The 14,546-nt window shown below is 35.3% G+C and overlaps 1 protein-coding gene across 12 annotated transcripts in view; it reads right to left on the bottom strand.

The window, feature by feature from the left end:
* Positions 1–335: 335 nt before the first annotated feature.
* Positions 336–14,546, bottom strand: part of PTBP2 (polypyrimidine tract binding protein 2) — a 53,744-nt gene continuing 39,533 nt past the window's right edge. For 3 of the 12 annotated variants that reach the window (XM_074596983.1, XM_074596979.1, XM_074596974.1), the window contains 7 exons: positions 13,136–13,331; positions 4,801–4,940; positions 3,297–3,330; positions 2,766–2,858; positions 2,171–2,387; positions 1,993–2,070; positions 336–1,837 (listed from right to left, as the gene is read on the bottom strand). In XM_074596983.1, the coding sequence (XP_074453084.1) occupies positions 1,708–1,837; positions 1,993–2,070; positions 2,171–2,387; positions 2,766–2,858; positions 3,297–3,330; positions 4,801–4,940; positions 13,136–13,331 (888 nt within the window). In that variant the 3' untranslated portion in view covers positions 336–1,707. Of the gene's footprint in view, positions 1,841–1,992; positions 2,071–2,170; positions 2,388–2,765; positions 2,859–3,296; positions 3,331–4,800; positions 4,956–13,135; positions 13,332–14,546 lie in introns of all 12 variants that reach the window. The other 9 variants (XM_074596982.1, XM_074596978.1, XM_074596973.1 and 6 more) reach the window with 3 other exon arrangements.

Genomic DNA, 14,546 nt, shown 5'->3' on the forward strand with positions numbered 1-14,546 from the left:
TTATAACAGGGTGGGAAATGTTTAATATGCACATATGCCTGCAAAGGGGTCACTATCTTTCTGAAAATAAAGAGCTGGTATTTTTCACAGCATCAGATTTATGGTAAAAAGCCATAAACTGTATTTTTTAATATTATGCTTTTCCCACCCTGGCAGAGAATAAACATGAATTTAGAAGCACAGTAGAAGTGAAAAACAAAGAAGAGGAGAGATAGAAAGCAGCAGAGAAAGACAGAAAAGGTGAATACAGAGCTACAGAAGTGTTTATTGAGCATGCTACAGAGGTAAGCAGAGTACACACAAAATGAAATTAAACAACCATCAAACCTCCCAACTTTGTTAGAAAATTAATTTTTAATTGTGCCACTTTCAAACTATACTGAATTTTACAATTCTAAAGATGTAAAAACTCAACTAATAGAAAATATACATGACCATTTTTTTTTCCTACATAGATAACAGAATCTATGAATCCTGAAACTAAGTACATCAATTTCAAAAAGTATTGGTCATTTAAACAGAATCAAGATAACAGTTCAGACTGACAGAGAACTGCTTTCAAATTAACTGGATCTGTAGATTCTGAGCCATGTTTATAGTAAAGTCAGATCAATTTCTAAATACAAAATATTTTGAAGAGATTTATTAAAACTGAATATTACAATGCAAGGTAAATTAAGACTAAAGGCACATAAACTTTGGTCCCACCTGGTTGTCAGTTTTAGTAAACTGCCACAAAATTTCCTGCAAGCGTTTGCAGCAAACTGTCTTCATCATTGAAAAACACATGCACCATTTCCTGAACTAGCTTGACCAGTCTGTACATGCTCAGAAATCCACAACCATATTCCATATCTTAATTACAAACTAAAGATGGCAATATATATTGAAATGCACATAAGTCATGTCAACTTCAGAAACATCTACGAAAAATATTCAGCCACAAACAAGACATTACTTAGTGCTGACATTTATATGATACATCCCACAAGAGTGTGTACAAAAAGGTTAAGATTCCACAATGCTTTTCACGTAGGGCTCAAAGTCACAGAAGTCACTTTTTGTCCTTTAAGAAATTAATATTCGGTACCTTGTTAATTTTAACTAATGCCTACATTCATAACTGAATCTAGACCAGAACCATGAAATACAAAAGGCCTTTTTAAAAAAAGAGCACAAAGCAAAAAATAGCAGAAATCAAATAGCATCGTTTTACTCTCTCGGCATAATATATCTTATCCAATTAAAAAGAAAAATAAGTGACAAGCCAGCAGATAAAGAAATCTATCAAGCAGGAGAAACATAAGCTTAACCTTTTTACACACCCCTGCCTAAACATATTTAAATTATCATGTAACAATGTGCCCCAGACAACCAAATTTGCTTTTTACTAGTTATGCAATTCCAGCAGTACTAATTTTCCTTTTTAAGGCACGTACGTCAACTAAGTTGAAAAACTGTGGTATTAACTTGAAATCTTTTAAACAAAATGATGGTTTATCTAAACAACAGTTGAACAACAGCAGCTAGTATCACTGCTTTTTTTTTATTTTTTTTTTTATTTTTTAAAACAACCAAGGAATGATAACAGCATGAAAAAAAATAAAAAAAAACAGCAGAAGACAAACTCTGGTCCCCACTTTCCTGAACAGTCAATAGGTGACAACACCAAACAATGCAATACACCCTCATTTTCAATCTGCCTTTTTAAATAGTTGACTTAGAGAAAGAAACTCTCAGATGGTGATTTTCTCCAAGATTGTAATTGTGAAGATCAATCAAAGCCTGAATGGCTTCTTCTACTGTTGACATCTGAAGAAGTGCCATCTTGTGATCTCTTCTGAAACAAAATAATGGCATTAGGAACTCGAACACTACTGGGGTTGCTCCTAATGTTTGCAATCCTCTATGCACTTTTCCTTAGGACATGCTGCAAAAATGCACTTAAGCACTCTTTTATTAAGAAAAAGAATGTACAGGAAAGTTACTTACTGAAAAAATTTAAATGCTTTCACAGTGCCTCCAGTGTTAGAAAACAATGTGCGTAGATCCTCTTCTGCTACTGATGGTCTACAGATAGAAGGAAAACAAGCAGAAGCAAGAAACTTAGTCAATTCAGTGTGTTATGATTCACATTAATACTACTGGCTTACTGAGAGCCAACACTTACGGAATATTGGACAGATGAAGTGTTGCAGAAGGAGGGAATATATTTTGAAAGTTTTTTGAACCAGGCTTCTTGAAGCGATGCAGAGGTGAATTACCAAAATCTTTAGTCAGCCCTTGGTCATCAAGGCCCTCTCGAGGTAGTTGTACTGTCTGATGTTTAGAAAGGGTAACCCGAATAATCTTTCCATACATTTTTTGTCCATTAAGATGGCTCATGGCTGAAAAAGATAAGAGGTTTACTCAGTTCATTGTTATATTTCAATAGCTTGTTGTAGATCACACATAAGCCTGCAAACAAGAAAAAACCCCAAGCAAATCAAAGGGTCAATGTGCTAAAAGACTGGAATCGAAAACTAGGTCTGCAGAAGTATTTAATTTTATTTAAATATTATCATGTGATTCAACTGTTGAATTAATTGAGGATATTGTGCAGACCTTCTGGAATACAAGTCGATGGAATAAGATGTTGGATCTTGTGGGTAACCAGGATACAAGACAAACTGACAAATGTAAACCTGCTTAGGTTCACCTGATTTTACACAGCATGATTTCAAGTACTTGGACCAATGGGAATATAAACAGAAAACTAATCTTACCCAGTTGCGACTGGTTTCCATCAGCCATCTGTATAAGAGCACTGTCTTTCTTATTGTATAAAATCTTCACACGCTGCACATCACCATAAACACCTTTTCAAAGTCAAAAGGTAACCCAAAAGAAAAAGTTCATTTTAAATCCAGTCACCTGAGTAATATATTTTGACATATCAATGGAACATTCAGACAGCAACAAGATCATTCACTCAAACTCAACACTCTCACAAATGAATAAAGGAGATAAAGATTTTGAATAGTGAATATTGAAAAGAATAATTCTGATAAACCCTCAAAGCTATGTGAATGATATTAAATTAAAGACCATGCAAAATATATTAGCATGCATTAAAAGAAAAAATTGTGTCTATGGAGAGTTTTAAACAGCAAAAGAAAAATAGCAAAAGATTTACTATTCAACTTTAAGCCAAAGTGCTAGCTACAAATAAGAATTAAGGTGAAACAAAAAAACAAAACAAAAAACAAAACAAAAATCAAATCAATAATAAAAGTATAGTGCTAACAATAACATACCGAAGAGGGTAAACAGACTTTGGGGCGTAACCATCTTTAGAAGGAGAGAAGAGCAAGCAGCGTAAGACAAGAAGAGAGAAGAGTCGAGGAAGAGCGGAGATGAACAGATCATCCATAACGAAGGGTGGTTCCCGCAGAATGGTGAGGTGGTCATGGATCATGGTTTCAAGGCGGTTAATTGGGGCAAGTTGGTCCGAGGAACATTTTGTTCAAGCACAGAAGCATGAACATAGGGAATGAAGACAGGGAACGTAGACAAAGACGAGGAGAAGGGTAAGACAGGGAAGGGCAAGGGAATTTGGGTAAAGACAAGGAAAGGGAAGTTGAACACAAAGGGAAGAGGATGAAATGGGGAAGGGAATACAGCAATGCAGAAGAAAAAAAAATAAGGAAGTGGGGAACAAAAAAAAATAAAATATAGGTCAGTACATAGGAAATGCAGGAATTTGGTCAGAAAATGGTTGGTTTATGTACTGTACAAGAAAAACTGAGTAAAATGTAGTCACCCAAGACAAATATGGGTAAAGTACATTCATATCAAGAGTAAACTACAGCATTTCATCTCAACATGAAAATAAATTAAAAAAAAAAGCATGCAATAGAAATTTTAAACTTTGAACTTTAACTGCGTAAGCATGGCTGGTTATGAAATGCAGGCAAAAAATCTTTCAAAATGGCACTCTGATCTAAAACATTTTAACATGCAAGACTGGATGACAAAATACTATTAGATGATAAAAAAAAGCTTAATGATTTACAGTGACAGAGGCCAGTTAAAAATGGAACAGCTAGACTGATACAAACTTCCCACATTTCATACCAGCTTTCACAGCCATCAAAATAAATGTACAGGACAGTAAAAATGCAAAACTAAATAAACCCCTTTAGATTTCAGAGTTAGCAAGAAAGATACAGTTATGGTGAAAATGCTTTGCCATTATTTTTTAATTATTATTTTTTAAAGACAAATGAGTAACTGCAAAGAAAAAAAATTACTAAGAGAGACTGGAAGACTGCCTCGTCAAGATCTTTGGGAGAACCTTCAAAGAAAAATGTGTTAGAGTAGTTCACATAAATTAAGACCTTAAAATGTGAGATACAAGCATGAAATGAAACAGCAAACAATTAGAAGAAACAAAACAGAAGTTCTAGTTTATGTGATTATAATGGCAAAAGAAAGCATAGTTGCTATTTTGTAAAAATAAAGCTTTCAATTCAAATGTCAAACATGCAGTAGTTACCACATTTTTCTTAGAAAAAATAGGTAGCCGACTATCAAAGGACATTAAGTGGTTAGCTACCTGGGAAAACAAAAGTATTTAACAATAATGGCTTTTAACTTAACTTTGGGGGATTATTAAAAATAAAAACAAAACCAGCAAAAATACTTTGAGCTTAAAATCCAAATGTAAGAGGCCAAATGCAAAGAAATTATAAAATACTGACAAATGAAGTGTGACTAAAGAGGAGGGGGGAAAGAAAAAAGTGAAGTTGTTTCACTGACCTCTTCATTTAAATTGCTAACAAGGAGGACGGTATTGCCACCAGCTGAAACTCCAGGCATTCCCACACGGCCAGCAGCAGCAGCTGCAGCTGCAGCAGCAGCATTTGGAATAGCCAAAGGACTCAGTGCTCCTGGAACAGCTGCAACAGGAAGCCCTAATTTTAAAATAAAGCATATTTTACGAAACACACACAAGTCGTTAAGATGTACCTATATCAGTAACAGTGTTGCATACAACACTCTAGAAAGCAGACAATTCCACTGTTAAAAGTCGTCCAAAGGCTTGTGAAATGACTTGTTAAATTAACGTAAGGAAAAGTGAAATCTTTTTTTTAATTCAGATCATCTTCAAAGAAGCGACGAGATGTAAAAACTACCTTCTTTTCAAATAAACATTCCTCTGCACCAAAACTGTTTCCACTGAACTCAGAAATGCTTACAGTGTCTAGTTTATCAAAATGGTCTAAAGTAAACATTGATCAAATCAGTAAGTAGAAACACTAATTGTACTCTCTACGTCATTACATCCTTATTTTCCATCATCCTTTGAGAGGCACTCCTCACTTCAACTTGATGCTTCAGACTAAACATACAACACTCGAGTTGGTCATTTGACAAGGCCCATGTATCCCTCAGAGCCTCAGCACAAACGAGGTGAGGAGGTAACCTTCTACACTCAAGATTCAAGGCAGCACCACTGCTTATGCTCTGTGGCTTTTGTAACCCACTTCCCTGAAGAAGCATGTTACTGTTAGCTAAACCTTCAGCTCTGCTTTTACTTTTCTTCTTCTAAGGAAACTCAGTCACTGGGGTAACTAGGTGAGTGTGCTACTCCCAGGATCTATGGAAGGTTCTTGTGAGACATATGCACTGTACATAGATTACATAATAAGAGCTTTATCATATTTGATCAAAATTTTATTTGCACGTTTTATGGAGTTCAGTCTCAGATTTCAGTATTTTGGCAAAATTTCTAATGTTTGTATGATCACGCTAAGCTAACACAACTTTTGACCAATCTTCTAGTATGCCAGGTAGACAGTCTAAATATAACCTTTACACTATGTACCTAAGACTACTTTCCTTCCCACATTGTTTTATTTTAATGGAAGTCATAAGAGAAAATAAATTCTTCAGTTTCAGTCAATGCCCAAATATTAAGCAGACAATAGTAAATATATTCAACCGTTAATTTAAAAAAAAGAATAAACCCAACTTGGTATCAAAAGGAAACACATACGGGGACACAGAAGGGGGCGAGTAAGCAAGGTTACAATTTTTAATTTATTTTTTTATTTCCTAAAAAAGGTTTCTAGCTTCATTCCAACTCTTTATTTATGTTTTGTTACACAAATTTGTGAAAACCAAATAATTTAAAAAAAAAAAGAAAAATAGAGAGAGGTTTTCATAGGCTGGACAAATGACCCTTCAAAGGACGTCCATCACTACTTTGTGATAGCGCCTAGCACTATTACTGATCAAGCACTGAAAAATGTTTTCTGGTCATTTCCTGTCAAAGCACATACGGAAGAAAAAACAGTAAGAGTTCTAAGAAAGGAAATTAAAGATTTGGAATGCACTCCAACAAAGTTTAAAAGATTAATAATGTTAGTATTCAGGGGTCTAACCAGAGGAAAAGAAAGTTCTAAGTAATGACAATTCTAGTCATCTCTCATGATGGGATGAGGGAATATCTACTTGAATCAAAAGGCGACAAATACGATCTTTTTATTGCATTATTTGTGGTATTTGTGGGACTGACTGTAATACCAAAAAAAAAAAGAAGGAAAAACCGTATCTTGTCTTCCTCCCTTCCTTCCTGCAAAGACACCTAACAGACTTGAGACTGTATTAGATGGTCTATGGAAAAAACAGCCAGTTACATTAAATAGGCAATAAAGTGACATATAATATGCTTGATCACGCAAGCCAAGCACTAGCTCCCAGGGGGTTAGGAAAGCACTCCCCCCCAGGTATGCTACTGTATGATCATCCGTTATGAGGGCTGCGCTAGGTCTTCCATCAGAGAACACAGAAGTAACACTAGCTGTCAGAGAAAGGATATGAAATTCGATAGACCACTGCTAGTCCAAGCATAGCAATTTTGTTTCTCAAAATCCATTTTGTGTGAAAGCAAAGTGTAATACTATATACTTATGTATATTAATAGCAAGACAAAAATGTAACATAAATATGATATATATTTTGCTCTTGGGTTAAAGCTGAAGAGTATAGTTTTACTTTCATGAAAAAAAAATTAATAAAGGATGCAGTTAAAGAAAGTATTCCTGCAGAAGTAAAGAAGTTTATTTCCAAAATCAGACTGTAATACACAGGGAAAACATTGAATATCAAATTAAACTCCCCAAACAATTTTAAAAAATCCAGTTCTGTTCTAAAAAAAAAAATCATTTTGGAAATGTACTTTTGCGTGCCTTGTATTGCATATGCTGAATGTCACACTCAGCTACTGTAGAGGCCATACAGACAGAAATGTGAAGAATGACAGTAAGGTGTGACAGATGTCCATCTGAAGGGAAACAACTTATTTTATACTAGGTCAATAGCAATCATTTAGGTAATAGAAAATGACAAGACACTAGAGCATTTCAAATCTTCTATTGTCTCTAAGCGCCTCTCCCTAACCTAAAAACTTCAAGCTAGTTCAGCATTTTTAGGAATAAAGGAATCTGAAGATGACCGGTGATGTTTTTATGGCTCTTTCCACAGTTGGGCAGAGCATAGCTGAGTAATTCATACTTTAAAAGTCAAAATTCTTCACAGCATCAGACTCTCTACAGGACATTATTTGGTCCCACTAAAGAAGTTAAAAACAAAGATTAATTCAACACCATTCATACAGAAGTATTTTCAATTATTATCCTTTGAAATACATTAATTTAATACGAATCTTAAGGGGCATTAGTGGAAAGTGCTAATAAAGCAAGCCAGTGATGACAGGAAGGGAAAGCTTTGGATGCCCCAGCCACAACAACGTATTTCCAGCTGTAATATTAAACTAATATCTAAATCGGAGAAATTGGAGTTATAGTATTATTACTTATTAGTATTTGCCATTATAAGTAGTTCTTATTTAAAGTACTTATTTGTTGTGGTTCAGTATAATATAGCTGCTGTTTATTCAAAGGTTTTTTCTGTAAGATCTCCTGTAACTTTGTTTTTTGGGGGGAGGGAGAATGTGTATATCTTTTCATACTTCAGGTGAAAAAGAAAACAACAAAAAAAGAAAAAAATCAACCACCTGCTTCTGATTATTCATTTGAAACCAACCCATTCTGTCCATTAGTGATTTTCTCCTTCTTTCGAAAGATAACAAGACTCATTGAAAAGATGTCCAATTTACAGTCTCAAAGATTCCTGACACCTTAGTTTCATCACAGCTGAGGATGGAGTAGCTGAATTGAGTAATGATGCATGCAGGCTGGGATCGTCTATTTGATTGATATGTCTCCAACTGATTACATAGCACACATAGACCTCCTTTCTTGGAAAGGTCAGACAAATTAAATACGCCATAACTCTTGTTCTGTAGGTTTCCACTGCACTCTGATTTACCATTCTGATTTAAGATTTTTTATAAATAAAAATAAGAACAACTTGTATTATGATTACTTGTTATCATGCAACATGCTGTTTAATATTTGGACTTACCTGAAATTATTTAGAAATGTTAGCTACTTTGTCAACATGATCGACTGGTATCAGAAAGCTTTGTCACTAGCCTTACTTTAGCTTCCAACAACTACAGATAACAGGTTTTTGCTATTTCCAGGTATTAATGAAAATATACAAGTGTTATATAGCTCTTTTCCTAGCCTTTTTAGGTCTTTCTCCTCAATGAAGTTTAAACACAGCATATCGCATTATTTATTACAGGTTTTTGCTTTTTCCAGGTATTAATGAAAATATAGAAGTGTTATATAGCTCTTTTCCTAGCCTTTTTAGGTCTTTCTCCTCAATGAAGTTTAAACACAGCATATCGCATTATTTATTCCCCCTCAGTGTATCTTTTTGCATGACTTCTGAAATGCAAATTACTAACGCCATTTTAATAAGGGGCAAATTATAGCTACTCTAAAAAATATATGATGAACTTCTGTGTGAAAACCATAGGCAGAAGTAGCACTCATCTTAATGCAGGTACGTACAGCTGTGACTGAGAACTGGATTTAGTTCCTAGTCCTGTTATGAACCTTTTTTTGTGGCTTTATGTCAAGTAATCACCATCTTTTTGTGCTTGTTACTGGCCTGCTTCTTATACTTAGCCTGAATGGGTCTAGGGGAGATAGCAGGTTCTTTTCAAAATCTCTGCATAACAGCTTATGAAGCTGCCAGTGTTACTACACACTACATCATAAAGCTACATTTACTGAAGAGGAAGGTTAATTCCATCCAGAAGGAAACTGAGATATGTAATGGTTTAGTATTAATAGATTTACTATTAATATTTTACTTATTTAATAATACATTAATAGAGATTTAAACAACAAAATTAACAAGACGCACATCTTGTCACTAAAACTCAACTAACAAAATTACATTAAACCTAAACCTCACTTCTGACCTATGAACTACAGTATATTGTTAAAAAAACAACAACAAAAAGGCACCCAAGCATAACATAAGCAAAAGTCAGAACTGAGTCCTTACCACATTTTCTGTTAGTGATCTCATTATATACATATTACAGAACAGCTACAGCAAGAATTTTAACAAGAAAGCCACAAGTTCAATTTATGGTATTCTTTCCAAGCATGCAAAAGAACCTGTAGAGCATCACATTAGTTAAGCTCAAAATGCAGCTCCGCTCTTTCATGGAGAAAGATGCCCTTTGGGAGCCACCTGTGAATAGAGCATGGCAGACACTCTGACTGAGTACACTCTGACGTTATCTTTATTGACATTACAGAAACAAGAATTCTAAAGTAAATAAAATGAAATAAAATATTAAGATAAAAGAAACAAGCAGGAGGAAGGTCGCTGGTATCATTCTGCCATATTTCACACATCGTTTGCCAACCTAACCTCTAAGTGTTCTCACCCTTCTTCTTTTGAGGATATGAATAAAAACACAGCTATAAATTGCATGCACAAGTGTCCATTTAGGCTTCTGAGTTTTTTCTATCCTTTCTTATTTATGTCACACATATTTTGTGCCTTTTTGCACAGTAAGCGGCCCAGACTGAGAACCCTGTTCTTCCATATTCAAACAAGCACCATTCCCACTTTGACATCTATCTATCCAAATGGCTAAGGCACCAACAGTACTATGGAGCCTTTCTGTAAAGTTTTTCAGCTGCAGAGCTCTAATTCTGTAAAAACAAACAAAAAAGGGAACTAAGAAAAAAACCACAACAAACACTAAAAGAGACATCACTGTTACAAAGAGTTACAATATACCAAGCTCACCCAACTGGCCATGAGCAGAGTCAGAAAATGTATCCAGCTCCCTTAAGTCACTTTCAATACAATGAATGGTCTTAGACAGGAAAAAACCAACCATTATATATAATCTCCACTACTCATCAAGATAAGAATGACTGACTTCACTGATACTCTGAACACGTTTCACAGATGCAATGGAAGTTACTCGTGTTGCGTACCTTTTATTTTCCTGCTGCTTGGAAAAACAGTGCATTTAAAGAGGTCCATCCAGAGAGTGGGAATTAAAATATTTAATTAGTTAATATGACTGTCATCTTCATAATTTTACTATCAAAAACCTTTAATATACACAAAACAATGAGTCTGATTAAAATCAAAAAGTTAGAAAACTTACATAGTTTTGCAGACAAAAGTTACAAAAGCATCTAAAGTGACTTTCAAGCCTAAAACACTGGAACATGAAGTCCGCTAAAGCTAAAGTCACTTGGATAACAAGTATAGTAACCACAATTATTAAAAGTATCCAATGTGATGCAATGATCCAAGCATCCTCAGAGTGTGATTCCACTCTGCCAAGCAAATTAAACCTGTTAATTTGATGCATACTATAAACATCAAATACATAGAAAAACGTGCGTAAGTCTGAGACTAGAAATCAACTTCTCAGGATTCAGGTAAATGTCAGAATGAGAGTTACATACGTAATGTTGCATTTGGCGCTGTTTTATAAATCATGAATCTTTAACTCTCTCTGAAATCCCTGCCTTACAACACCTAATATGATGGGTCTCATATTAATAAGCAGCACCTTTATATTGTTTTTGTCTCCTTACTACTAATACTGCAGCTCCATGTCTACGTTCTCGTCATACTGTGCTGACAAAAGAATTACTAATTGCCTCAAGGGTGTTTCTACAGCACTCATCTCTATGGTGTCAAACTTCTTCACACGCACTCATCCATATTCCCTATCAATCCATGAAACGAGAAAGAAATAAAGAAAATAAAGTTTAGCTATGGGTTCTTTGGAGACTTTAGAGTCTTACGGTATTTTTTAATTTCCAAAAATTCTGCTGCAGCTACAAGTGATACACTGTTTTGCAATTCATACTGGAGGATGTGAAGTCAAGCATGCCTAAATTTGTGGGAGGCTGGTGTGCATGGAATTCACAACTAGGTATGAAATGTATCCCTTCAAGTCCTCTGATTTTGGAAAAGGGCAGATATAGCACAGCATTCAGTAGCCTTAACTATAATATTCACTCTTTTCCTGGGCTCACCTAATTCACTAAGTGCCTTCTAACTTTTGTAACACACAGAGAGCAGAGGCCCCTCTTTACTACATTAACGCTGACTTGCTCCAAGTTGGGCCATCCTGTACAAAAAAACCAATGCATGAGACCTACGTTGTTCTTAAGTTCTTTTTAGAAGAAAAATGGGAAATTATGAAAGAAAAAAGAAAATAAGAAAAAAGACTAAGCGGGAAGAACAATGATCACAATGTATCATCAGATTTTATAATAAAGTAATGAGATTACATCTGAGCACTACTGAATTCTGAAGAGTGAAAGGTGTTCTCACTTGACAGTAGCAGGAGTGAAACTTATGCAATGAATTGTGATAAATTAAAAAAACAAATTACAAATTTGTCTCAACGCATGCAGAACATGAATTAATTACTTTACAAATAGTCAGAAGACAGATTTGTCTATATCCTGCTCAGAACATTTAACCAACTTCTCCTGATGAACTTGAAGAATATCAGAACTCATCTACCATAGCACTAGAAGTGCAACTACAGATTTTTTCCGGTTCTTTACAGAAACCACAGACTACTGCTTTTGGTTTTTTTTTAAGCAAAGAGCATAATCTTTCTTCATTGAAGGAAATCAACCAGATGTTATCTTCATAATCTGATATTACTGGTATATATCTGATGTATGTCGGGGTATTGGTTGACAGCCAGCTGAATGAGCCAGCAGTGTGGTCGGATAGCCAAGGCAGCCTACAGCATCCTGGCTTGTATTAGAACTAGTGTGACCAGAAGGACCAGGGAAGCGATTGTACCTCTGTATACTCAGCACTGGTGAGGCCACACTTTGAATACTGTATTCAGTTTTGGACCCCTCACTACAGGAGGGACACTGAGGTACTGTAATGTGTTCAGAGAAGGGCAACGAAGCTGGTGGAGGGTGTAGAGAACAAGTCTTACGAGGAGGAGGCTGAGGGGAAACCTTATTGCTCTCTACAACTACCTGAAAGGATGCTGTAAGCAAGGTGGTCGGTCTCTTCTCCCAAGTAACACGTGATAGGACAAGAGGAAATGGCCTCACGTTGCATCATGGGAGGCTTTAGATTGGATATTAGGAAACCTTTCTTCACAGAAAGGGTTATCAAGCATTGAAACAGGCTGCCCAAGGAAGTGGCTGACTTGCCATCCCTGGAGATATTTAAAAGACATGTAGATGTAGTGTTGAGGGACATGGTTTAGTGGTAACTTGGCAGTGCTAGGTTAACATTTGGACTTGATGATCTTAAAGGTCTCTTCCAACCAAAACAATTCTATGATTCTACAAATAAGCTATAGCACTGAAAGATGCAAATCGTATTAAGTCTGTGTTACAAACTTGGGTGGGAGGGTGGGCAGTAGCAGCTGACAGGAACATATGAAAGAATGGAGGGCAGATTTGGGAATGAAAGTAGAACTAACATGACTTTTCCTTGTATGTTGTGCATTTCTCATTTTGTCATGCATCATCTTACTCATTTATGCAGGAATGTAAAGGCAATATTCTGATCACTATATACACTGAACCCTGAATGTGCCTTTGGACACTATTGCAATTTATAATCTTTAATTATTAGAAGGATTAATAAATATTCTCATCAAGCGACTCTGCAATATGAGAGAACAATGTAAGAATCATACCTAGAAGAGAAGTCTCCTTTGCAAATGCTGCAGCAATAGCTGGGTCCAACGCTGGCTGTCCATCACCAGATGGAAGATCAGGACGAGTGTAGTCCCTGCTTTTATCGTTGTTGTACTTGACATTCAAATTCACCAATTTGGAAAAATCAATCCGTAGGGTACAGCAAGCATTATAAATATTTTGACCATCTAAGGCCTAGAAAAGGGAGTCAATTTATTTAAAAAAAAATACACAATACAGGTTGTTGCACAACTTTTTTTTTTTTCTCAAAACAAGGACAGCGTATAGATATTTATCCATCTTACTGTCTAGCTTAAAACCAATTAAGATTAAAATGCATTAACCTCTCTTAACACGATTCCAGGAAACCCGACGTCTACTTCTCTTACCTCGAACCTGTTTATGCACCAATGTGGCAAGAGACATTTTAATTGTGTCAAACTTAAAAGTTAGTTGGTTGAATATAGTTAATTAACCTGTACAGCTTTAATGCCATATAGATTTGTCAAAGAAAAAAAATAATAATCAAAAACCACACAAGTACTCTTTTACACGAAAAAAAAAGTTAAAAAATCTAGACTTAAATACCATGTTAGACAGCTGTCTGTTAAAGCAGGATATTTACATTGTTCCTGCAGGTTTTTCTTCTTCCCTTCAGGCTATTAAGTGCCAAAATTGAAAGAGAAGCAACTTTATCTGCTAACCTAATGTTACAAACACTTTTTTTTTTTAAAAAATGCTATTTTCATAATTAGTTGGTACTCCTGAAAGGATGCCTATTAACAGTAAAATTCACATGAATTCGTTACATGACATCACTTAGAACTCTATGAAAACATTCCCTAAAAGGCCTGATTATATATGTTTCGTCCATCTTCATTATATACCAGGCAAACTGATATACCTGGATTTTATTCCATTTACATTTTGGGCATACCTTCCTTTCACTTAAAGCACTAACAGCTAAATATGAGAGATTAAAAAAATAGAAAGTTTTATATTTGTTTCATATTCTTAAGAAATGCTAGGAAGTAAAGACATCTCTCACCTTAAAAATTAATCCATTCAATCAAGTCATTATGTCAAATATAAAACTACCTACTATAGACATGTGGTAAAAAAACCAAATAAATTACACTTTCAAATACAAAAGTCAGATCTTTTGTTTCTCTTGATTAATGCTGGATTGAAATGTACCACTTCTAGAGCTGAGCTAGCTCTTGCACAGCTAACTTGGTTACATCTGCAACACACTTTCCAACATATTCAAGTTCTGGTAGGACGTATTATTTTGAGCTAAGCACTGCACAAACCTGGCGTGCCTGCTGCGTCTGGAAGCAACATAGCTATTTTCATACAGTCATGCATCTGGAAACACAACATGCTGCAGACACTCCCTGCTAGGTCTGG

Source organism: Larus michahellis, chromosome 8, assembly GCF_964199755.1.
Source record: "Larus michahellis chromosome 8, bLarMic1.1, whole genome shotgun sequence".
Taxonomy (NCBI): domain Eukaryota; kingdom Metazoa; phylum Chordata; class Aves; order Charadriiformes; family Laridae; genus Larus; species Larus michahellis.